Source organism: Orbicella faveolata, unplaced genomic scaffold (assembly GCF_042242905.1).
Source record: "Orbicella faveolata isolate gen_17 unplaced genomic scaffold, um_ofav_v1 contig_34, whole genome shotgun sequence".
NCBI lineage: Eukaryota > Metazoa > Cnidaria > Anthozoa > Scleractinia > Merulinidae > Orbicella > Orbicella faveolata.
In genome coordinates this window covers 25,186,343-25,211,069 of record NW_028301563.1, presented here as the reverse complement: position 1 = coordinate 25,211,069, position 24,727 = coordinate 25,186,343, and the positions used below count along the sequence as shown (strand labels likewise).

Here is a 24,727-nt window from a genome sequence, read left to right as displayed (position 1 = left end):
TTTTTGGCGGGATTTTTAAAGAAAAGAAAACTCATTTCAATTTGTCATGTCAACAAATAATAGCGGAGGTTGATCTAACGTTTTTAAGATGGGGTTGCACTGAAGCATAAAACAGAAACAGAAAGCAAGAATTAACAGGCAAAGAAGTAGCGAAGAAGATCGTGAAAGAGAGCGGGCCAGCGCTGGGGAAGGAGGCGAAACAGTACTGAACACTGCCGTTAATTATAGCGAGTCAAGGACTAGAGAAAGGGGATGAAATAATACGGAACAATGCCGTGAAGCAAAGCTAACGAGGACTATAGAAAGGAGACGAAATACGCGACAGCTATAGAACTGCTCAATTAATTCGCGCGTCGAGATGCTGTGCAGCCGAGCAAGAAAGGTCACATGATTAAAATCAGGTGACGAACTAGGGAACTGTGTGTTTAGTGCAAAACAGAAAACACAGCGGAAAAAAGTGGTTGATTCGTTGATCTATCGAAAAGATTAGATCAGTTCCGTTCAGTCTTCACAACTTTTGCAGCAAGTTTCTGCCTGGAAGATTTGCACTGGCCGAAGTGAATTGCCAACTTGAGGTAAGCGACGTTTGTTGTGGCGTTTGCTATGGAAATTATGAAGTTGCCTCGGCGAGATAAGCTTATTTTCAATAGGAATCCTTTTTTAAAGTCTTCTTTATTTGAAGCCATGCTGTGAGGCATTTTGTAAATTACATAGGTTTAATTTCGCTCATAACAATAACACGTGAGTGGCTTTGTGGAGGTTGTTGTAAGTTGCATATTGTAAACAAATAAAGTTTTGTCTCGAGTTTCGTCGTCACCTTTAAATAAAAAAACTGTATTTGTAAACACTACCGGGCGAGTTTTGAAGTTTTCTCTGTGTTAGTTGGCACAACCGCTTCCTAGACTACAAAAATTTCTAAAACCAAGATAGGTCAACAAACCATTTTAAGCCGAAGCGAACAGGATTTGCTAAATTTACTTTTGACGTTCCTATGTGAATATTTACATCTTGTGATTACAAAGTATTTCCTCGGGTTGTTAGTTCAATTTATTCGGTTTGACGAAATGCTTGGGGGGAATTTCCAGGTTAATTTGGTTGAAGACCGGTAAAGCTACCGCCGGTAGAATGACTGCAAAGCTAAATTAAGCCGTCGGCAAAAATACACACTGTGATATTCAAATCTATGCTTAAGCGTGAATAATTGTTAAACTTTAACACTGCAAGCTTAAACGAATTTTCTTCATCCTTTCAGATGAAGATTTCCTTGTTATATTTTGTTGTTGTCCAGTTAGTTCGGTTTGGTGAAATGCTTGTAGTCGAAATGTCGAGTAGACGATTATGCATGTAAACCCAGTCGGCAAATAAAGCTCTACTTCGATTTTGATTTGCTATTTCATTTTATTAGTGCCACTGCTTTTGGTTGGGAGTACATGGACCCTATTTTCCTAATGAGATGTTATTCCCCAGTGTGGTATTTACACTTATGGAAATGTTCCATAAAAGTGAGATAGTACTAATTAAAAAAAAAAATGCTAAGAGCTGTACTCGGTAACTTGAAGAGTGAAAATGACATTTACATACGTAGAAAAAATTTTGGGCATAGAAGTCCTTCCCCTGACCATTTCTCGGTAATAAAAATAACTTTTACATATGTACATTCACAATTTAGTTGGTGAGAGTGCATTCCTCGCTCCACTCTCTCTCTGCTCTCTTCTTCACACAAATTTTTTGATTGACTAACTTATTAACCAAATGTCACTGACTGTTTTCTTTGTTGTGCTTTACTTTTTTGCTCGTCGATGAAAGTTAACGTTAAAATCTAACATTTGAATGCCTCCTTTGCTAAAGTTAGTCACCATTTAATTGTTATCACTCCCTGTGAATTCATAGAGAATTACCACCTAATGTGGAAGTCCTGTCTTCAAGTGAGGGAAAATGACACTGCAAAAAGTTACAAAAAAAGTTACTATGAAAGTAAAAAGAATTGTGAATGTCGATCATGACTTGGTGTACATTGTACATCATGTAAAGGTATGTGGTTAGTGCCAAAGGCATAACATTTCATGCATTTGCCTTTTCAGGACAAATTATATAACAGTGCCATTTTAAAAGATGTGATCAGAAAAATAATTAGTATTGTCCAGGCAGTACCAGTTTATGGACGGCATATGCAGACAGTGCGAGGTGCTGTAAGCATTACCAGGGAATTAAGTTAGTTTTATGCTTATGACTTCTTGTACTTGGATTTTGTGTCATTTCATCACAAGAATAAGTAATGAAAGATGCATTAGTTGACGCAATTTATTTTCAAAGGCAAACTTAAAAGTCTGCCTATGGTGGATACCGGTTGTGTGTAAAGTGAATGTAAAGCAAACACACTGTTAAAGATGTACGTGCATGTTAATATTGAATAATCTGAAATTTCAGCAAGTTTGAAAATATATTATATCTATGACAGTTCTGAGGTGAGGGCTGTTACATGTACATGTAAATGGGTCATGCTCGATTTTTCACTTGTTATGATTTAGCTGCCAATATGTTCTGTAAATTAATTTTAATAGTCATCTGTTGGTGTGCAACGATATACACCAATATATAACCAAATATTGTACAGTGTAAATTAATTAACCAAATTATGCTGTTTTCAGTTGACCAACGCTACTACATGTACATTGTAATGTGATGTTGAAGCGCACAAATTTACAAACATGCCCGGTGTCAACTTGTCAAATGTATGAACTGGCCAGCCAGTCTAGATTACAAAACTTTCTGAAAGTTGGCCTTACCAGGTAAGATATTTCTTAAAGCATATTTTGTAATTAATGATTTCTCAGACATTGTTTTCTTCAAGAAAAGACCCATACCCCACATGGAGGTTTTTTTCTTTAAGAGCTCCCTCCACCTGTTACTTTGGAATTTCTAATAACTGGCCATGAATGGGTATTGCGTGTGAATATCTCCTGGAACTGCACACTCAGACTAAGTCAGCAAGAACATCAGTATTTATCCTGACAAAGTCTGATTTTAAGTTATATGTACAACCAAACAGCCTGGATGGCCCTTTGATTGGGACTACATGCACATTGTTGTACTGCAATGTTCCAGTTTCTTGTTTAAAGCAAATTGCATGTGCGCTCAAAAGCAAGTTGCCAAGTTCATAACAGTTATATATGTTTGCTTTGCATCTCAGGACAGAGCCTGCCACTGTGAAAGCTTTGGTACCATCCCCCTAGCATTTGATTCACTACTGTAGACACTCAGTAAACAACTAGCAATGAAGTACACTGTATATCAATGAAAGGAATGTCCTCTGTTGGTTATAAATTATAATTGATATGTCTTTGTATGTTCAGTGGTGTTCAAGTAGCAGCTATATACAGTATGATTACATGCCTGTTCCTCTCAGTCAATATACGAACAGTGTACACATGGGCAACCTGGATTAAAACATCAAAGATTTTCAAAGCAACCATGGCCAGGTGAGATATTTCTAAAGAAATATAAATTCAAGGTCCTTATGATTGCTTATAGGGATTGATTTTTATTGTAAACAATATCTTACTGAGTGTATTTTTCTTATGTACTAATTGTTGTAGAACACAGAGACCACTGTCATGACAGAGATATTAATGTGTTAAAAGTTCCATAAAAAAATGCTCTGGGAGCAAATTAAATCATCATAGATGCAGCTTCTGAGAGATCCCCAATATTAATGGAACATACATTGTACATACATGTAAAAGAGTTCAATAATTTATTACTTAAGACTGTAATGCTTTTTTCGGTTTCTCTATATTCACAGACGACTTGATGCCATAATAATTTCTGCACTAAGTTCATTGAACAAACTGACTTGGAAGTTGTGTTCTGCAACCCATACTGTGTGTAGTAATATCATACAGCTGTAGCTGCAACATTGTGACAGATAAACTGTATTACATTATTAAGAAACACCTATGATACATGTATTAACTAATTATTTAAAGTGTCTCTTAAATTAATCAGTTTTTCCTAGGGATAATTTACTCATCATGTCATGGTTTATTTAAATAATTGCTTTTTTGGCTTAAAAATGATATTTATTGTGCTTGGTTTATGTTGCTCTTAAATCAATTTTGTGATAACCTGCATTGGGTATGGCATAAATTAATATTTTGCCAACACGAAATGGAGAACTGGGTCTTAAGCAAAGTTGCAGGATTAGTATTTTTGTAGAAAGAAAGAGTTGAGAAATTTGTGACATTCTACCGACAGCCTTGCCATTCGCAACATCCAATAAGGTTAATTCGTTCCCTAGTGTTGTACAAATAGTGTTCTCTAACTTATAAATTATTTCAATCAGTTGGTTACGTGATTGCCTTATAACCGCATGTCCAGCTTTGGTGCATGCAGGATATTGATGTATTGTTTATCCATTTTGCTGTAAATTATCTTTAATTGATGTGTCAATCAAAACATATCTTTGATATGCTGGCTTTTTCTGACAAATGTACGTATGCCTCATAATCTTTGAGTGTGTTTGGTTGTGAAGTGCAGACAAAATACACGTACATAATATAACTTACTTATAGCTTACATGTACTTATAATTCTTGGTATAATTTAATCATTATGAGCAAAATTAATTAATGGAACCCAATAACAGCTCCTGTAGTCCACAATCTCAGTCGAGAAAAAGAACAAATTGCATTGGAATTGAATAATAAAATTATTATCAGAAGCCTATGCAAGTATTCATGATCAGCAGCAAAATATCATATTTATCGTTCATGCCAGAGTGATTTTGCTTATATTTATACTTTGAGAGATGGTGCAAACCCTTTCAGCAGGAGGAGACGCCATACAAAAATGAAGATAGCTAACTATCTTTGGGGATCAAGTTAGAAAACAAAACTTTTAACTTTTTACATGTGTATACTACTTTGGTATTTTTGTGAGATTTCATTTAGTAGCACTTTGGGGACTGAGTATATTGTAACCACTGTATTTCAGTCATACCCCACCACAAAAAAATTGTGTAAACTTCTTTTGTGCGGGAGTCCCACTTGTTAACTAAGAAAGAATATAATGATTAATAACAATGTCTTGTCTTTCTCAATAAGAAAGAACAGGAAATGCCACCAAAAAGCACAGAAGACAGTTCTGTCATGTGATCAACATTATTGGTGGCTCCCCTGAAATACTTGAAATCATGGCTCTGTTTTCATCATCACACCATCTTACACCTCGATCTGCTGATCTAATCCTAGTTCGGGCTGAAACTATAAAATCGCTCGCAGTTTACTTCACATACATGTTCATGTTGGATTATTTTCATCAGTAACAACATTCCAAAAAATAACTGACGAGCTCCGCTTTTAGGCTTGGCTAAATCTATATATTATGACTCTTAGAAATATTTTCTGAACTATCAACGAATTTTTCTCTACCAAATTAAAGAAAAAAGGAAATTTGTAAGTAACCACCCTCTGGCTCGGGAGTAAGGGGGCGTGTCTAAGCAAAACATTGGTGGATTCATCACTGGCAGTGTGATTCCATGTTTCAGATAGCCAGATTATAGGTAAGTTTTCCTTCATTTCGCTCCTCGACTTCATCTCCAATGGCCGCCCATGGATTTTCTTGCTTATCTTCTTCCCCCTCTGGTTCTTCATCTTCTTCCTCCTCTGGTTTGTCATCTTCTTCGTCCTCTGATTCGTTCTCTGGTTCTTCATATTCGTTATCCTCACCGTGTTCTTCTTCTTCCGCTATCTGTTCAACATCAGTAACGTCCCTTTTATTGCACCCCTTTCTGATCTGTATGATCTGACCAAACGTCTAACGACACACTTCATTTTATAAATTTTTCAGTGTATTGGGTGTTCGTTGTTAAACATCATACACTTCCACTCGATGGAGTTAACAAGTGGGATTCGCTGGTAACAGCAGGTACTCGTTCTCACGCGCCTTGGGGTTTGGACAGATGGTATTCGCGAATATGGAACTGGTAATCGCACCAGCAGCCACCACTAGTAAGGCCATCCCATTGAAGAGAACCTGGTATACCTTGAAAACACGGTACATGTGACTGTTACACCACCTTTGACAATGGTAGAAGGCATAGAGCGAATCCAAGGAGTGCAAGACGTCGGTTTTCAATTGCACAGCTGCTGCTTTCAAGCACTTTCCTTCCAAGAGCGAAATGTCTTCTAGAGGCATGTTTGGATCCTTTTTTTTTTTTTTTCTACACTGTGTTTTCTTTATGTACTGTCTGTAGTGATGGGAGAGGGGCTTGATCGTGGATCCGTTCTTCCAAAGGAATAGCGATCTCTACTGGAATAGATACTGGTTCTGCCATGGCGTCCAGGCTTGATGCATCTTCACTACTACTTGGGATAAACTAACAGTGCAACTCAACAAGGGAAGCTTGGTTTTCATGTATAATTGCGGCGACCTCTCAACCACGTTGGACACCAACGTATTGATCAGTTGGGTGATGTTTTGGATCAACTGGTCCAACGACTGGCAAAATTTCTGTTCTTGCATTTGGATATTCATAATATATTCTCAACGCTGTCTTCGATGTAAATCAAGAAAAATGACATTGGGTAGGCACCTTAATACCTTTCTTGGAACGCACTCACACCACACGACAATGTTTTTCGAAAAAATAAAATAAAATAAAAATAATACACCAGGGCCTTTATTCATAAACGCCTCCAAGTATGTTTTCAAACCATAACAAGGTTTCTTTTTAAACAAATCAATGTCCTAGCCATTTGTCCCCTCATGTGTGTCGAACTTGACAGACCAGACTGTCTTATGACAGGCGACTTCTTCCCCAGCGGTGTCTTCTACTCACAAGTTAACCCCGTTTTCATTTTTTTTTTCCTGAGAAATCTTTCGATTTGTTCCCGGAAGTGAAAAACACTTACGAAGCATATACATTTCGGTGGAGGAAAACGTAAAAGGGAAGAGACAATTCTCATGTGATCTTTACATGATGTCATACGGAAAGGCGTCTAATAACAAGGCCACAGAAATTCTGTTGTAACATTTCTTATCAGAGATAGAACGTAATTGCGGTAAGGATTAAAATGCTCAATTGCTTTAAGAATATCGACCCATCGTTCCATCGTTCGGCTTATAAGAAAAAGCCTGTCAGGAATTTTCTTATATCAGCTTTTTATATTCTTATCAGAGAGGGTATCTCCCTTTCCATGACCTCAGCCTATTGAGGGGGCATCCCCCCTTGCCGTGACGTCAGACCCAGCGAGAGGGTATTGGGTATGGGGTATACGCGGCGGCCATCTTGAACCATTTATTTTCCGCCCACTTAGCCTAACCTATACGGGCCACCCAGGGGCGGGGCAGAAGACTCCTGAAATTTTCGTATAGGCATCATCCAGCAAAAAATGACGTCACATCCGGTTTAAACTGCGCTTCGCGGCTCGCTTCACAAAGCGAGAAAATGGCGTTTCGATTACTCATGATTTCCCTCTATTTGTAAACCATCAGTTTCGTTTCATTTTATATTGAGTATGGAAGGATGTTGCAGACACATTACTTCGACTTTTGAAGTAAAAATTTCGGGAAAAGAGAAAAGTTTATTATTGTTTTGAAGCAAAATAACGGAGAGCCTCCGTCATCGTCGGGCGAATTTTACACATTTGCAAAACTGGTGTTGTTCCAACTTTTGGTTCTTGTTGTTCGTGATTTAGTGATAATAATAAGTGCAATAGCCTATAATGTGAACAACAACCTGGATGAAGTATTGCTGGCCATAGTTTGCACTGTGTACTACGGGAACATAATTAACAGAAGCCGTTTAGCTCCGAAAGTCGCTGTCACCAGAGCTTTTGTTGCTCTTGGCTCACGTGTATTGGTACAAGAGACAAGCTGGATCGCATGCTGAAGGTCAGTATCCCACATTCCTACATCTCCCGTTGAAGATTGTTGTTTTCAGTGACATACAGTACGTATGTATCGGTAGTTTGGGGTCATCAGTCTCTTTCTCTTTGGTGAGTGCTTTTAAAACGCCCAGTAAAAACTTGATTCACGGCATGGAAACTTATGCCTCGCTGGATCGAAATTCGAGCAAGATTTTTAAGTTCTAGTCCTCTTTAAAAGTAATTAAATCAATTATTCAAATCCAAGCCATCAGAGGGAATCTGCCATTGAAGCTGCCCTAAGTTAAGGTCCTGTTTATGGACCTTCCCCTTTGAAAATCGTGGGGGTGTTCTTTGAGGCAACACAGGTCCCATTTGTATGGTCTCGCGATCGGGTACCCGGGATAACCCTCCCCCTGAGGCAACTTTATCAAGTGTTTGTATGAGAAAATGTAGCCCCTGTAGGCCGAGTAAAAGTTGACCCTACATGATTATTCGTAACTCTTATTGAATAATCAAATGTGCAACTATCCCTCTTTGTTTAAGTTTCCCTCACTCATTTGATCAGAGTGGGTTTTGCTGAGTTAATTTTCTCTTCTTTGATACAAATTGCTGCTTTAAATCTTAAATCTAGGCATTACGCGACACTCGCCATGCCGAGAGTTGTTCCAGTTAGGCGAACTAAACTGTTTATGTATACTCAAAGAAAAGTTGTTGGTTACTTTAGCTGCCATTAGGCGAGTCAACTTGCCAACCTGAATTGTCTCGCACCCAAGTCTGGTTCGTCATTCTCGTGTAAACGGTTAGTTGAATTTTGCAAAGAAATAAGTGAAAAGTTAGCTCCGCCAGGGTAACTCGGGGAAAGGGTTGTCTCTGGTACACAAGAGCCATTCTATTTTATTTCCATTTTCCCTCTTCCTCTTCCAACTGATTATGCGAAATATACTGTCTAAAATCTTTATGGGTACTGGTGTTTGAGAGTGTCATCTTTATCTCTACTGTGGAATGTGCCTCACCATACAGCCACCCCCGTTAACACAGCCACCTAGTTATTATGGCCACTCTATTCTGGCTCAAACAAAAGCTCAGTCGGTCATTTTCTTATTTATTAATTATACAGTCAGATTTTTGTGACCTGTTGGTGACCAGATTAACAGAATTCTGGCACATTGTAGGAGTAATTTATATACAATTCACAGCAAAGAACAGGCATCATTTTGTTAGTGAAGTCCCATGCATATATGTAACTCTTGATTATTTTGAGATTTTATCTTTATTATGTCATCAAGGCAATAATATTTTGATTCCTGCTCCAGCGGTAGGGGGCGGGGAACTCTCCTCTATGTGCTATATATAGCTGTGCAGCCCCAAAGGGTATGGTTATTCAGCCGTTTTGGTCATAAATACTCTAGGGTAAGGCTTTTGCCCTCTCGTCTTTAATTTGTCATGTTTTTTAAAATAAGCTACCTCAATTTTCATCATTATTGATAAGACCATCAACAAAAGTCCTTCAAAACTTATGTTTAGGGCAACTGTAGCAGTCGCAACAGTGATAAATGGGGTAGGGAAAATCACAGATTATGGTCATAAATAGGTTAAGAGTTTAACTTTTGTGAAGAGGGCTGCACTGACCCCCACCCAATTTTTCTGGGATGTACAAAACACATTTTCTTAGCAGTTACTACAGTCTTGCTTTAGTAAATCAAAATAGTACTTGCTGCCAGGTACTTTATAGAAGTATAACCCCTCCAGAAGCCTTCACAATTAAAGTACATGTAATATCCGATGCCAACAATTTTTTTTTGTGGATGATTAAAATTTGGTATTAAATTGTACTGAACTGGTGCAGATTTAATATACATCATATTTTGTCACACTTAGTTCACTTATTTTAAGACTACTCAGCAGCAACTAGTACCTCTTGTATGACCATGCAGTAACAGTATATTCCAAACAAAACAAAAAAAGTACATGTATATGTATTACTATCCTGCCTGGAAGAGTGTGTAGAGAGAGCACACAGTGCAGTGCCCTACTGTATGTCTTTTGTTAGGTATAATAATCTTAAATTTAGAAGACTCATATTGATCTTAGAATTCACAAAAAAGTTGATTTCTTGACAACTCTCCTTTAGCTGAGTCACCTCATAATAAATTAGCAGTTTGGTATGTTGTAGCATAGAACTTTAATTAATTAAGTTATTGCACCGATATCACAGAGGTCATGGGTTAGAATCCAGTTCACACCTAATTTTTTTTTCAGACTATAATTTCACCTTTGCTTAAGTTGTGTATAGTACGTTGCAATGATCAATCATGTCTTTATAAGTTGATCAATGTATATATGTCCCACTGACTTATACTTCAACATTTTATCTTAAAGTTTGTTTGTTTGTTTTATTGTGTGGTTGTAGAAAATGTCCATACCCACCCCAAGGAGATTATTGGAAATTCCAGGGATGGGGAGGGTCTCAAAAGCCAAACTTTTTAAAGAAAAGTATTAATAAAAATTGGAATTTCCATAGGGATGGGATGGGGAGATCTCTGTTTAATAAATACATAAATAATGTGTATAGACCCATTATCTGATGTGAAGACTGTGCAATATATCTTGGCTAACGAGTTACCAAGGTGTAGCATCCTTGTTATCAATTTCAAGTACCAAATTAAAGAAGATCAGCATGTTAGATGGGAGAGGGGAATTTTTCAAAGTATCATAAACTAAAAATATATATATTTTCCAAACTCAGTCATGTTAGTAGTGTTAGTGTCTATTTATTTATTTATTTATTTATTTATTTGTTTATTTATTTATTTATTTATTAATACCTGTGAAGAGATAGTCATACATTCTTGCAAATATTCTGGGAGTCTCCCACATACCATTTAGATCATCCATTCCCCCAGGAAAGTTATGAAATTTATTGTTCAAGTAAACTACTGAACCATGGGCTCCAGTGGGGACAGTGCTATTACGATGCAATTTGCAGATGTGCTACATAATATGAGCTTAACAGTTTTGTTACCATGGTACCAGACTGTATTTCAGACCTTCCCTGATATTCTAGGCTTTTCTGGCCACCTCATGGCCTTGATTAATGTTTTTTTAAGCTGAAAATCACTGCATTATTGAAATTGGGTTAGAGGGGACTGGAAAAGATTGAGTTGCCAATTGGGAACATATTTTTGTAGCCATATTAGTGTGTTGCCTGTAGAACTATAAGGCTACCAAGTTTCAATGATCTCTGCTGTATATATGGTCTGCACTTGATGTAATATTGGGTTTGGTGTATGACATCATCAGTCCTCTCATTTGCATATATTTTACACATTTTAAACTTAAGAGTGCCTGCCTGTAAAAATCAGACAAATTCTTAATTTCGCGGCAAGGGTCGAAAATTCGATTTCGCTCATATTCTTGTGGTAGATAGGCTAGGGCATGACAAAAACTACTGGATAGTTTTTTTTGGCAAAATATCCTTTTATTTCAAAGAAATTTGCAAATTACCAACTTCCGTTAAAATCGTCATTTGACGCACCATTTTATTAAGCAAGTTTGAGAGCCTCGCACGCAAAACCACATTATTCTTCCGTCTTTAAAACACTCAAATATTTTTTTCCAATGTTTAAATGTGTACTGGGTTGGTTTTAGGGAATGTTGCGTTGTCTTTTTGGGGTGCAAAATAATTAAATTTCGAAGACATGTATTTCATTCACTTGAAAGTACTTCGTGAATATAATTGATTTTCACCATGTGCGAAACCTTCAAATGGATTAAGCTTCTGGTGGTTGAATCGCAGAAGGATGATCTACAGATTCCTGTAAAAATTTCTTTGGGCAAATGATTGTGAGCGACGCGAGAGCTTTTCAAAATACGTCAAAAATGCAAATATTTGACCATCCGTCGTCAAATTTCAATTTACGGGTTAGACGTATATTTTAGCGAGCGCCACATGACTTGACCTATAATAAGTTGAAATAGACACAGAGCTGGTAATTTCGAAATGTTCTAACCTTATTTGTTGCAAAAGGCAGGTCCAAAGCCGATTTGACGTGTTTCTAGTCGATCTCTCACCATTCGTCGTACATAAAGCAGAAGTTTGCTTTTGTTTACACAAGGTTAACGTCCGATGTACATCGCCAACTGTCAACCTATTATTCGTCGAATACCATGGATCTGTGACCATCTTTCTGCGCATATGAACATCACTGCATCTAAAATGGCTGAGTCATTTGTAGGTCGTTGCTTGCTTTGCACTGCGCCAAAATAATGCGTTTGATCGATTGCTGACCATTGCTGATAAGCGTGTCGGCGCAGCACAATCTTACAGCCGTTATTTGTTCGTCACGCAATGCTGTCACGGCATATGCTGCATATTTTGATCCATTTTGTATAGAGCACTCTCAGGATAAATGAAACAATTTAATCATTGTTCATCTGTTTGTTCATATATATAATAATATGTGTATATTTATATAATCGTATTCTATAGTATGCGTGGCCTCGGTCCAAATCACGTTTGTTGTACGTTTTGATGTTTCAGACAACAGCTGATAAAACTAGTGCCAGTACTCACTAGAATTTTAAAAAAATCGCCATGAAACAAATTATAGATCAATGAAGCAAGAACTAGCTGAAATGAAAATAGGAAATCACAACGTGTCTAATTCATGAGAAAAACAGACTAAATTTAATTAGTAATTACGCGAGTAAATAGCCCTGGCCATGCCATTTTATTTGGCGTATTTTGTTTGCCTAGTGGCGAGGCATCGGTATGTTTGTAACAGAAAATAGAGGACTGTTGTCAATACAGTCCAAAATTATTGTCAGTAAAATATTGTAAATAAAACACCTATTGACCGGTTACCTCCGCGGCCACCATTTGGTCGTTCCCATAAGGGTTTCACTATTGTCTTTACCCCTATCATAGGGGTAAAGACAATTCAGCGGCCACCCAAAATTTAAACACTTTGTTTTGGAAAGGGCGATGGTAGATAGGGGTCCGAAATTGAAGGTGCATGACGAGTGATAATTCAAATACACGTCTATCATGATTGTCTTGAAATGACTCCACGTTCACCAAGAAATTTATAACCCGATAGTGAAAAAATAAATATTCAGGGTACACCTCTATTTAAGCGGCTAGCCCCATAGTAAGCGGTCACCACCCATTTCCCCGGGGGTAGCCCACTGTATTACATGTAAATCAAAAATAATTGCACAGCCAGCGCGAAAAGACCTAGGTATGAGTTTAGCGTTACAGTATTACGCAGGCCATGTAGGTAGCGGTGGTCGAGTAAAAGATATCAACAGGGGCAATGGTAAACTATTCATTCTTCTCATTTCTTAATTTAATCTCTTCCTACTCAACACGATTGTGTGCTCCCAGCGGTACCCAGCTTTACGGAGCCTTATGTATTAGGATAGAAATTGTCCTACCTCTACCCCCTAAAATGGGATGACAGTATTGCGTGACGAAAAAGGAACCGCTGCAAGCAAGGATTCAAGCCATCAAACCATGATGATCAAACGTAATATTTTGGTGTAGTGCAAAGCAAGCAACTATCTACAAATGACTTACCCGTTTTTGACTTAGATGCAGTGGTAATCATATGTGTCGAAAGAGGGTCACAGATTCATGGTATTCGACCATTCAATAAGTTGACAGTTGGCGATGTACATCGGACGTTATGTAAACAAAAGCAAACTTCTGCTTTAGGTGCGACGAATGGTGAGAGAAACACGTCAAATCGACTTTGGACCTGCCTTTACAGCAAATGAGGTTAGAACATCTCGAAATTACCAGCTCTGTGTCTATTTCAACTTATTATAGGTCAAGTCATGTGGCGCATGCTAAAATATACGTCTAACCCGTAAATTGAAATTTGACGACGGATAGTCAAATATTTGCATTTTTGACGTACTTTGAAAAGCTCTCGCGTCGCTCACAATCATTTGCCCAAAGAAATTTTTACAGGAATCTGTAGATCATCCTTCTGCGATTCAACCACCAGAAGCTTAATCCATTTGAAGGTTTCGCACATGGTGAAAATCAATTATATTCACGAAGTACTTTCAAGTGAATGAAATACATGTCTTCGAAATTTAATTATTTTGCACCCCAAAAAGACAACGCAACATTCCCTAAAACCAACCCAGTACACATTTAAACATTGGAAAAAAATATTTGAGTGTTTTAAAGACGGAAGAATAATGTGGTTTTGCGTGCGAGGCTCTCAAACTGGCTTAAGAAAATGGTGCGTCAAATGACGATTTTAACGGAAGTTGGTAATTTGCCAATTTCTTTGAAATAAAAGGATATTTTGCCAAAAAAACTATCCAGTAGTTTTTGTCATGCCCTAGCCTATTTACCATGAAAATATGAGCGAAATCGAATTTTCGACCCTTGCCGAATTATTTTCCATTTTTATGGACAGGGACTCTTAAATATCTCCAGAATTAATGCAAATATTTGTTAAGGTAAACAGCATTTGTAATCTGTAGTGGAATTCTCTTTGATACTCCTAAAAATTCTGAATCAAGGGGTAAACATTTGATGATAGTAGCATGCCAAATCATTGAGTTGAATTTATGCTGCTGACATTTACATGTACTGTAAGGTGTTGAAGAGAATTTTGCAGGGGAGTTTGGTGTGATTATTGAATTGCCAGAGGTTGGTTGGCTGGTTTTGTTATTGCTTTGTCATTATCTTCCATGTATTTTTTCTAAAAGCAGAGTGGTTGGTGGCAAAAGCAAAACTGGCAATATTCTCACTTACATGTGTTTCTAAAGTCATGTTTTTAGGTTTTTGTGGTCAATCTATTAGTAGTTGCACTGTCTTAAATTACAATAGAAAAGATGTGATATTAATTATGTAAGTTATACTTTGGTATCGTTCATACCAAAATTATAGTATTTTCTGGTTCAATGTTTGCCTCTGCATTAATTTGATTAAACTACTGTAGTTTATTTTTTAATGGAATTTAATTCCGTCAAAAGGGAGGTGGGAATCTGAGAACAATAGTGAACTAGACCAACAAATATACAGAAATCTACCACCATTGCTTTCATGGCTGGGTGGAGATGAATCTAAGTCAGACCAAAATTAGAAAAAAAAATTACTGACTTATTGGAGGGTTGAAATGGGATCTTGGCTATGGGAGAGTGGGAATCGGGGCTGAGGGGGTTGGGTGGTGTGCTTGTGAATTTAAGAACCTCTCTGAAAGTGAAAACAAACTGTAGGTTTGAAAAGTTTAAAGCAGAGGTAAAAATTATACTTTAATATATCTTGTTTATTACGGTGCAGGTAATGAGCACAATACCCACTTAGGGTGAGTCATTGAAACAATGACATAATTTATGTTTGTCTTTTCTTAGGTGGTTACCTCCTAGCATATACACCCCACACAGGCATACAATGTTATGATTAGATGATGCAACCTGCTTTCCCATGTTTAACATAGACGTAAGAGTATTGATCAGTGGACCAGTGTACAAGTGTGATTTCTCTACTGATAATGAGAATTATAATAAAGATACAAAGCCACTCTGGTGTGATTTATTTAATTATTCCTTAACGGTAAAGTGAACCAGTTAAACCAAAGGTTGCACTCTGTAAGATCAGGTGTACAAAAACTAAATAGAAAATTTCACTACATCAATTTTATTAATTAAGTATACTTCTCTGCAAAATATACCTGGTATGTTGTTGTACTGGTAAGAATATAATTTGGAAATTTTTTATGGGAAATGTTCCCATTTAAAAATGTAGCTCAGATGCCACAACTATAGTTCTCCTTTCTGTGGTGTTTTCTTTTGTGGTAAATTGTGAAAACAAATTATGTTGACCTACATGTAAGTTAAAAAAATTATACAAGTAGTAGCTCTTCTGAAAAAAAAAAAAGTTAATTTGTTGTTGTTTCTTCCTGTTCATTTTTTCCTTGAACATTTTTATTTTCCTAATAAGTAGTTTAGTTAGCCATAAAAATGTTTTGTTGTCTCTGAGACCATTTTCAAGATAAAAAAGTGATTTGTATATAAAATTTGAATTTTTTGTTTGGGGGGGGGGGGGGTGGGGACTTATCAGAATTTCCCTACAAAGATCACAAGGTACTAGGGAAGAGGCAGAAATAGAATTTTAAGTGTTAAAACGTATGTTTTCATCATCAGTTTGGGCTTTTCTGTGAAGCTGCATAGTATACTTGAGGATCATGTTATACCCATTTTAATTCAAAATACAAACGGAAACTTGCACTGACAATCACTTAATCTCTTGGCACTGTTTTGTTTTTTAATAATTGCCTTTTTTCACAAAAAAAAAAAATTGAACATCTTTGTTTCACAAGCTGGGAGGGCGGGGGAGAGGTATTCTACAAAGTTTTAAATGGAAAGGCCTTATCTCAAGGTCCATTACCCCTTACCCTTTTGTATACATTTGTACCATTTTGATAGAAATGGCACCTCTTTTGTCGACCTTACATTGCAAAAGGGTAAATGTACCCCTTTAACAAACCTATTTAAGAATACTGCATCCCTTTTCTATTCCCTTGGAAAGAAGTTAATAAATAATATTATAGAATCTCTTCATTCTGGCTGAGGAGAGTAAATGAAAGCTTTTCAACAACATTTTAGAACCAGAAGAATGGAATCCCTAAATGAAAGATTTTCCTACCCTTTCATACACCTCAACTTGTGAAATCCCTATCCATAATTTTATACCTGAAGCCTGAAAAAGGTACTCATCGTGAGCTGAGCCTCCCCATATAGGTCATTACAGAGAGCCTTCCCACATACACAAGTCAGGAACTCTTGACAAGTACTGTAAGTAGATGCTGGCTTTAAGACTGGTCTGAGCCAGCTTCTTCAGTTTTTTAGCACAAACTTGTTGCTCTCTGTCAATTTCTAGTACAAAACCTTTTCTTTGCTGATCTGGTCCAAGTTCACAGACACTAGCATCACTCTCACGACACTGACTCTATCACTGTCACTCACAGTCTGATTCTTCAGTTTCACTGCACCATGCTTCATCATCACCCATCATTGTTAGACATGAGTTCATTAGCTTGTAAAATTCACCAGCCTGGCAGTGTCACTGTTGCTATTGCCTGTTCCCAGACTTCTTTTATGGCTAGGTGTAGGGGCATGAAACTTCACTACTGTTTACGAACAATTTGTTTAGATGGCATATTGAAAGTGATGAATTACCGAAAATTGTCAGTATTGCTAGTGTTCTCTCGTTTCCTTAGGGATTGAAATATCTTGATGTAAGATTACCAAGAGAAAGCACACTGAAATATAATACACAATTGTTTAGTAACCTTTCAAAATAGGTTGCCAATATGACAGGGATTACTAGATGAGGAACTTGGTCTGCAAACAGGGCAAATGAGAGGGTTTGAAGAAATTAAAGGTGCATGCTTGACCTCAGTTGGGGGGGGGGGGGTTATTGGAACTTAGCGCTGCTGACGTCAAACACTGTTGAAACGGAAAAATAAATTTGATTATAAACGAGAAAAAACCACGACATGTCCAAATTACTTAATCGCCGTCAAAACTAATCCTCTTGCTTTTTTTAAAGGGGTTCTTAACCAATCGTAACATATTTTATGGCATCAGTTTGAGTCATGAGTAAACACACGAGTTTGTGTTTGTGTCGATCGGCAAGAAAGTTCTGCAAAGCGCGTTATGTGTGTGGGTCTATTCTTGCAGTGATACGATTAACAGCACTCAAGTACTCCGAGTGTTTGGCAACAGTCAATTTTAAAAAAGGGGCTTCTGTTAATAAGGTTCCCCCATGTCTAGAAACCTGTCATTGCGCATTTTTCTTAGTGTAATGCCTACCTAAGAGAATAGGATATTTGAATTGAGTGCAACTTACCTAGAATTCATTATTTCCACACAAACGATGACTCCTGTGGAATTCAGCGAGGAAGAAATGGCGACATTTCGTAAAAAACACGCCTTCAAAACAGCGTCTTTTTGAATAAATAATTACCCTGTCCTTCAAACAAACTGATATGACGAGGAACAAGACAAAATTTTGCTTATCGTGGCCAAATAAAACGTTAAAAATATCCGGCCGATTGCAAAATATTACAATTTTACTTACTAAGAGCCACGTTCAAATTTGATTTTGCCGCTCAGCGCTCTTTTTTACCGGATGTGACGTCATTTTTTGTTGCATGATTCAGATACACAAAAAGTGCCAGGCGTCGAAGAGTGTTCTCCCCCACCCCTGAGGCCACCCACCAGTTTCGCCGCCTGAGTCACCTGTTGACGTAAAGGTGACATCATGTTTTCTCACTTTTATTGGCGGCAATTTTCTATAAATTAAAAACGAGGTTGCAATCGGGTAATTTGGCAACTATACTACTACTGTCATAATCAGCTAATACTTCCCTTTTCTTCATGTAAAAGGTTGCATTCCACTGAAAACAGGTTATTAAAGACACTTTTTTTTTTTGCAGGGAATGCCACAGGAAGGAACAAGCATGTCATAATGCACAAACTCCCTTTTAGAATGCCGCACTAGGTATTACGTATTACTTAGGGATTCTGATGAACATTTACCCTTTGAAGGCTGGATGCCTCCCCCCTCACCACCCTTCTTCTTTAACACCTGTCCTGTCAAGACATGCATATGAGAACTCCATATTTTTCACATATATTGTTCAATCATGCTGTCAAATTTACAAGTTCCTGCTTCATTTATGCACCCCCTTAGGGGCCCTTCCAAACCTCCAGTTAAACTTCCATTGATTATGACTGCCCAACATATTTCTTTAAGGGCACAAAGTCATGTAAAGGTTTACCTCAGCTTGATTGCTAGTAAAAATCAATTGGCAAGTTTAATAATTGGAGATCTCAAATTTAAGATAGTTATACGTTGGTGGGAAGGAAAAAAAATGTGACTTTTCTGTTTTATAAGCAACCAAAATAAATGTAACCAACCTTTTCACTTTAATGCCATAGTGAAGAGAAAGCTAGGGTGGTGAAATTCAACCATTTTTACACAAGGATAACTGAACATCGACCAATGAAGACACAAAACAAAGCAAAATAGGGGGAATTCTCTAAGGCCAATATCAAGGTTTTCAGCCCTGACTGCTATAACACTAACTACAAATAAAACCACTAAAAATGGAACAGGCAGGGTTTGTATGGCCAGATATGGTCAGAATGAGAGCGTAGCAGGACCCTGTTGATAACAGTACTTTGTACTGAAGGGTTATCCTGGGTTAATATTCGAAGATAATGATGATGATGATGATGATGATTTTTAGCTGCTAAGCACACTGAAGGAGAATTGAGAGAACTGAACTATGAAGCCACACATTGGGAGCGAGGTCAATTAATTGAGTTCATATCTTCCCGTGAGGAGTGAAATGATGTGAAGTTTATATGAAATAATTCATATATGAATTGGGAAGATATGAACTTAATTAATTGACCTCGCTCCCAATGTGTGCCTTCATAGCTCAGTTGGTAGAGCATCGTACCGGTATCGCGAAGGTCACGGGTTCGAATCCCGTTGAAGCCCTGATGTTTTTTCAGGCTTCTTCTTTCCTATTGCTTAAATTGGAAAAGTAACTGCGATGATCATTCTTCACTTTCATCTACAACCGCAGTTCATATATGAATTATTTCATATAAACTTCACATCAAAAGCCAACACAAAAAAAGAACAAACAAAACAAAACAAAAGAAAAGAAAAGAAAAGAAAAGAAAACTGCTCTACGATTAAAGCCAACAAATTCCACCGTACAGCGGACACAATTACAACACAAAAGGCCAATAAAGTCGAAACACCAAGAATTTAATTCAAAGGCCTGATAACTACCAACAGAGGTGCTCCAAAACAGATATAAACCGATCATATCGCAAGGAAATTTTGGGGGAAATCAAGAAATAAACAACACGCAAATGGATTCATGAGAGAAACGGCCGGTTCAATCGACACAGGGAGACACGCAGATTAAACGTATATTATAAATGCATAAAACCTCCTATTAACAAGACTATTGGTAGGACTTTTCAGAGAGAAAACGCGAACGTTTTACGTTGATTTTTCTGGTCCGGTTTTCAAGATGGCGGTCCCGCCACTTACCCGCAAGAAATATCAAGAAGAATACACGACCAAGCGCGCATAAAGCCAAAACAGATTATGCACACAGACAAAAAGCAACAACAAACTGTAGACACCTACACTTAGTTAGCGTACAAAAGCGATATTAGGTCTGTTTTTTTGTCTTTGTTAACCTCTGTCGTCCTTCTTCAATGGCGTAATCTAAATAGGCCACTTGAAGCGCTCACTCGTTGCTGTGTGACGTCACAATGGCTGCGACGAGTCGGTCACAAATCAATACCGGAAAACAATAGAGTCACCCCCTTCCTCCTGAGCGTAATGTAAAACGCAAAATGAGCTGCTCATTTTCAGCTGTTGACAGTGTGTGCGGTCCAACACCATACGCGCCAAATGAGCTTTATGTTATTCCTCTAAAACTATGCAGAAAGGATTTAACAGATTATTTAACTAATCTGGGTGTCAGTCGAAGTCAAGGCTTCGGGACACAGATTAACGAGGCTGATGTTATTCTCATCGCGCCGGATTGCATTCACTATCAGAGGAAGACAGGGAAAGAATTACCGCATGTCCAAAGCACAGATACGAATTAACAACACATACGAGAAGTTCAACTCCAGTGCTCTCAACCATCTTACAGTGATGAAGCGAAAAAATTAAAAAAATCCTCGTCGGGTAAACAAACAGGTGTCGGAAGAAATATATTAGGAGTTTCAAGCTTCCGTTTCAATAGAATCCGCTAAGTAAAATGAGGCAATATTCAAATTATTTCCTCCCAATTGACCTATTTTTGGTAGTTAATTTACTTTTTATATGTTACATTAAGATATTTTCACCTTACGTGTAGTTTCTTATTAGTTCGGAAATCTCAGCCAATAACAGATGCGTTGTTTTGTTACAATGTAACATTTCCTTTAATTGAAATCAACATTTCTTTGCGTATTTTAAAACTAGTAAATCTAATATTGTTTCAGCCTGTGTAACACTGGTCGAAAAGGCCATCCAAGCAGATTAAAAGTGGAGGATGTAACCTCAAAATGTGAGGAAAATCTTTAAAGTGAATGTTTTGGGTTAAAAGTGGAACACTGTTCCCTTGGATGATATATAAACTCTGACAGCACTGCTTTATTTATTCGACCCCGAAACAATTTTGTGAAGATGCCAATAGAGTTAAAGAGTTGGGCGTCGCAGGTTCTACGTAAACGTGATCTTTTTTTCTTTTTTTTTCTTTTTTTTTTTTTTAATTCTCATTAGCGTTCTTAAAGGTCCGGCAGCTCTTCCTATCCGTCTCCTATATCATATTTATTAAGGTATCAAAGCGGAGACCGCTAGTAATCTGGTTTCGTCACAATGTTCGTTGGCCTCTAAGGGCGGGATGAGGCGGGGTGTTGAAGGCGCAAATGTAATGGCAGGCTGCTGTAAGGGTAGCCACCCTATGCAAACCTGTGTTTGGTAAGCAAATAGACGGATTAGGAGCACTTTCTACTCAACTCCTGCGAAAGGCACAAATGTAATAACTAGTCACAAACATAACAAAGGTCACAAGAGTAATAACATTCGGCGTCAAATGTAACAAAGGTCACAAGAGTAATAACAATCGGCCTCAAATGTAACAAAGATCACAAGTCTAATAACAATTGCTCCCAAATGTAGTAAAGATCCCAACTGTAACAAGAAATGATCACAAATATAATAATACCATTTAATTGTTCAGTAAGCGTCAATGAAATACATAACTGGCTTTAGTGAAACTTTTTTTTTTTAACTAATGAAATTACGCTGTTTAACTTAAAAGTGACTTGACTGTATTGTCTTTCTCTCAGAGCTCTCGCCTGTGGTTCCGTTTTTGGGAATGTGCTCAGGACTTTGTCTTTACTTTCGGCATATTTCACTCGCATAAACCAGCATCTCCATGAAAATTGGTGACGCGAAAGAAAACTATGTTTAGTAACACGAGATTTGATGGTGTTTTTAGACATAGAGCAATAATAATTATTGTGAGTTTACTAACCACTATCGGAAGATTAGGTAAACTGAAAAGACAATTGCCGCCATGAGCTCGTCCTGCCGCACGTTACCTGCCAATCACCTATTGTTAGAGCAAGGTGAATCCTTTCTGGTATGAATGAACATTGACGTTAAGGCGTTAGAATGCTTTACAAGGATGACGCCACCAAAAAACAAACAAACAAAACTTTTCGCTTTTATTCCGATCGAAAATTTAGCGAAGATAGGCCTACCTTTTAACTTCCAAATTTGCAGTCCCTCAACCGATGGACTGAAATTTCGCCAGCTTATTGTTGAACATTTTCCCTCAATTTATTTTGTTTCTTTTTTAAATTATCTTCATGATTTTTTTAAAGGAAGTGCAGATGATTTGTTAATCTAATTACTTTCTTTCTACGCACTTCAAAGAAACATCAAGAAATTATCGATTTATGTGTTTGCTTCTCAAGAACAAAAACATTTAAAGACGCTAGATTACATGCCGCACTTTAATTTTAAAAAAGTGATGACCGGTGTATTTTTATGACAAGGCGTTATCTGAAGGCTGTTCCAAAAACGCGGAATGCGGAGTGCGGAGTGTTAAAAATAGTAAAAAAAAAAAAAAAAAGAATAGTAAATATGCAAAAAAACATTAAAAATAAAATAAAATTTAAAAATGAATTGAAAGAATAATTAAATACTTAAACTAACTAAAACTAGAAAATTAGGAAATAATAATGGTAAAAGTTCACGCTGCCTGTGATGGACCGTTGATATCGGGACTGTCTAATCAGCGCGGGTCACGGGTAAAGAGATGCTAAGGTTTAGTTCCACTGACTTGTAGCCGGTCTACCATCCTCTTCTCAGAAGCTTCATTCTTCTCGCCACAATGGAATATGAAAGTTAAGACTCTTGCTCGGTCGAGCGTTTTTGAAACAACTTTAACGAAATCAAAATTACGATAAAAATGTTTGCTGGCTAAAAATTTTTAAAAAGAACATGACCTTTCGGCTGTCAATCTACAACTTTCGACGGATAAAAGTGGAATGCAGAATGATAAAATATATGCAAGAAAAGGCGAGATAAAAATAAGGAGAAGAACAAGAGAAAAGTAAAAATGGGTAAATTAGGTGACTATTGTTTACAAAAGAATACTATTCTGGTTTGGAATCGGCTTAGAATTATTGCCAGCATGCTTCGTTGCAGAGGTGTGCCAAGCGTCCAAAGTTTTTCTAATGCGAAAAAAGCTTTTGTCGGCGACAATAGAATTATCAGAATCTATGCAATCGTCGAATGACCACGCATGTTTCGCAATGTTTGACCATTAGTACATGTTTTGACATTCCTGATATCTTCTTTCTTACGAGTTTCAACACACCGGCCAGTTTTGCCTACGTAACACCAATCACAATCGGCGCAGGGTATCTTATAAATCACGTTCGGTTGATGTTTGATAGATGGTCTGAATTTAGGAGAAGGAAACTCTCGTTGTAAAGACTTGAAGGGCTTATTTATAAATAAAGGCTTAGTTGCATTTGTTTCATTCTTTTATTTTTCTAATCTGAAATTTCTGTTATATGGCTTAAGATTTTCTTTCCAAATTTACCGTTCAATTTCCTATCCCGGCCATATTTGTAGACATTCCATCTCATTTGATTACTGTAAAACTTTACAATCACATATCTTGAGGAAGTTCAATATTTGCCTGTGTCGTTGAAGACGTCAAAAAAAGTGTCAGACATTTATTATTTACTTGTTAAAGTTGTAATCTTAATAGTTTTAAGATGCGCTTGTTAATACAAATCAAACATGTTCACTTCCTTATAAAGTTATTGCGATATCTGTCAAGAGCAGCATGAAAAATTAAACAAACATTTAATACATGATCCTCAGTTACAGCAGCACAGAGTTCATCCGTTTTAATGCTAATATGGCTTTCTAAGTATGTCCAGGTAGATTTTTCCACGGCGAACAGGCTTGGGTGGCACTTCTAATTCCCTTTTTCCTTTCCTACTTTCTCTTCTACAATATATGCATGCTCACGGGCTAGTGCCTCTCAATACAAATGCAGATTGCATTCTGCTTTCGGGATTATTAGCTGCCACGACTTTTAAAATTACTTTTCTCGAGAGTGGGGTGGGGGTGGATTAGCGCTACTTCTAAAACCTAATCATAACAGCAGAATTGAGCGTCATAAGTGAATCAAATGACTAAAACACAGAAAAACAGGCTGTGCTGCTTTAGTTAGCAAAGGCTGGTGATATGCGAGCAGCAAGAGCAAAGCTTATTTTTTTTTCGCGTGAGATTCGCGTTTTCAGCTCGTTCCTTTCGTGCCTCTAAATCGGCCGTCGATAAAACCAGAAACATGGAACATTCCGGAACATTCCGGAACATTCCGAAACATCCCGGAACATCGAATAACTATAATAATTACGCGAAAAATATGCAAAATTAAATTTTTAAAGATTAAATCAAACGAAAATAAAGTGGTATCAGCTCGGAAAATAAAAATAGAAACATAACGAGAAAAAAAAAAAAAAAAAAAAAAAAAAAAAGGAAAAAAGATAGAAGAATGAAAGTCACTGCAATAAAAGAAGGCTAGCAACTAAGTGGAGTAATCCATTCCTTCCAGTCGTTCGCCATTAGTTTAATTACGTGACTGTCCCTTATTCCCAGATTTCGTTCTTCACAGAAAACCAAGGTGGCGGCGTTCGAAATCCTTAATCAGACCTAAAAATATGGGTACACGAGTGTGATGTCTTTATTCAATTCATTGCGTCAATACAAAGATATGC

At 37.3% G+C, this 24,727-nt stretch overlaps 1 protein-coding gene and 1 long non-coding RNA gene across 2 annotated transcripts; one reads left to right on the top strand and one right to left on the bottom strand.

Annotated features, from left to right (window-relative positions):
- Positions 1–24,487, bottom strand: LOC149105428 (uncharacterized). The gene is made up of 2 exons (XR_016201520.1): positions 24,456–24,487; positions 1–817 (listed from the first exon to the last, which is right to left on the bottom strand). It is a non-coding gene; the product is annotated as an uncharacterized LOC149105428 (long non-coding RNA).
- LOC149105429 (uncharacterized) lies at positions 2,523–4,724 on the top strand. Its single transcript, XM_089271607.1, has 3 exons — positions 2,523–2,789; positions 3,354–3,479; positions 3,803–4,724. The coding sequence occupies exons 1-3, from the start codon at positions 2,683–2,685 to the stop codon at positions 3,906–3,908; spliced, it is 339 nt and encodes a 112-aa protein (XP_089127733.1). The 5' UTR covers positions 2,523–2,682; the 3' UTR covers positions 3,909–4,724.
- Positions 24,488–24,727: the final 240 nt, after the last annotated feature.

Bases quoted from the DNA above. Each gene is read 5' to 3' on its own strand.
- LOC149105429 (XM_089271607.1), top strand. From the start codon at position 2,683: ATGTTGAAGCGCACAAATTTACAAACATGCCCGGTGTCAACTTGTCAA. The intron at 2,790-3,353 runs GTAAGATATTTC...TTGTATGTTCAG, and splicing joins CTGAAAGTTGGCCTTACCAG to TGGTGTTCAAGTAGCAGCTA. The intron at 3,480-3,802 runs GTGAGATATTTC...CTATATTCACAG, and splicing joins TTCAAAGCAACCATGGCCAG to ACGACTTGATGCCATAATAA.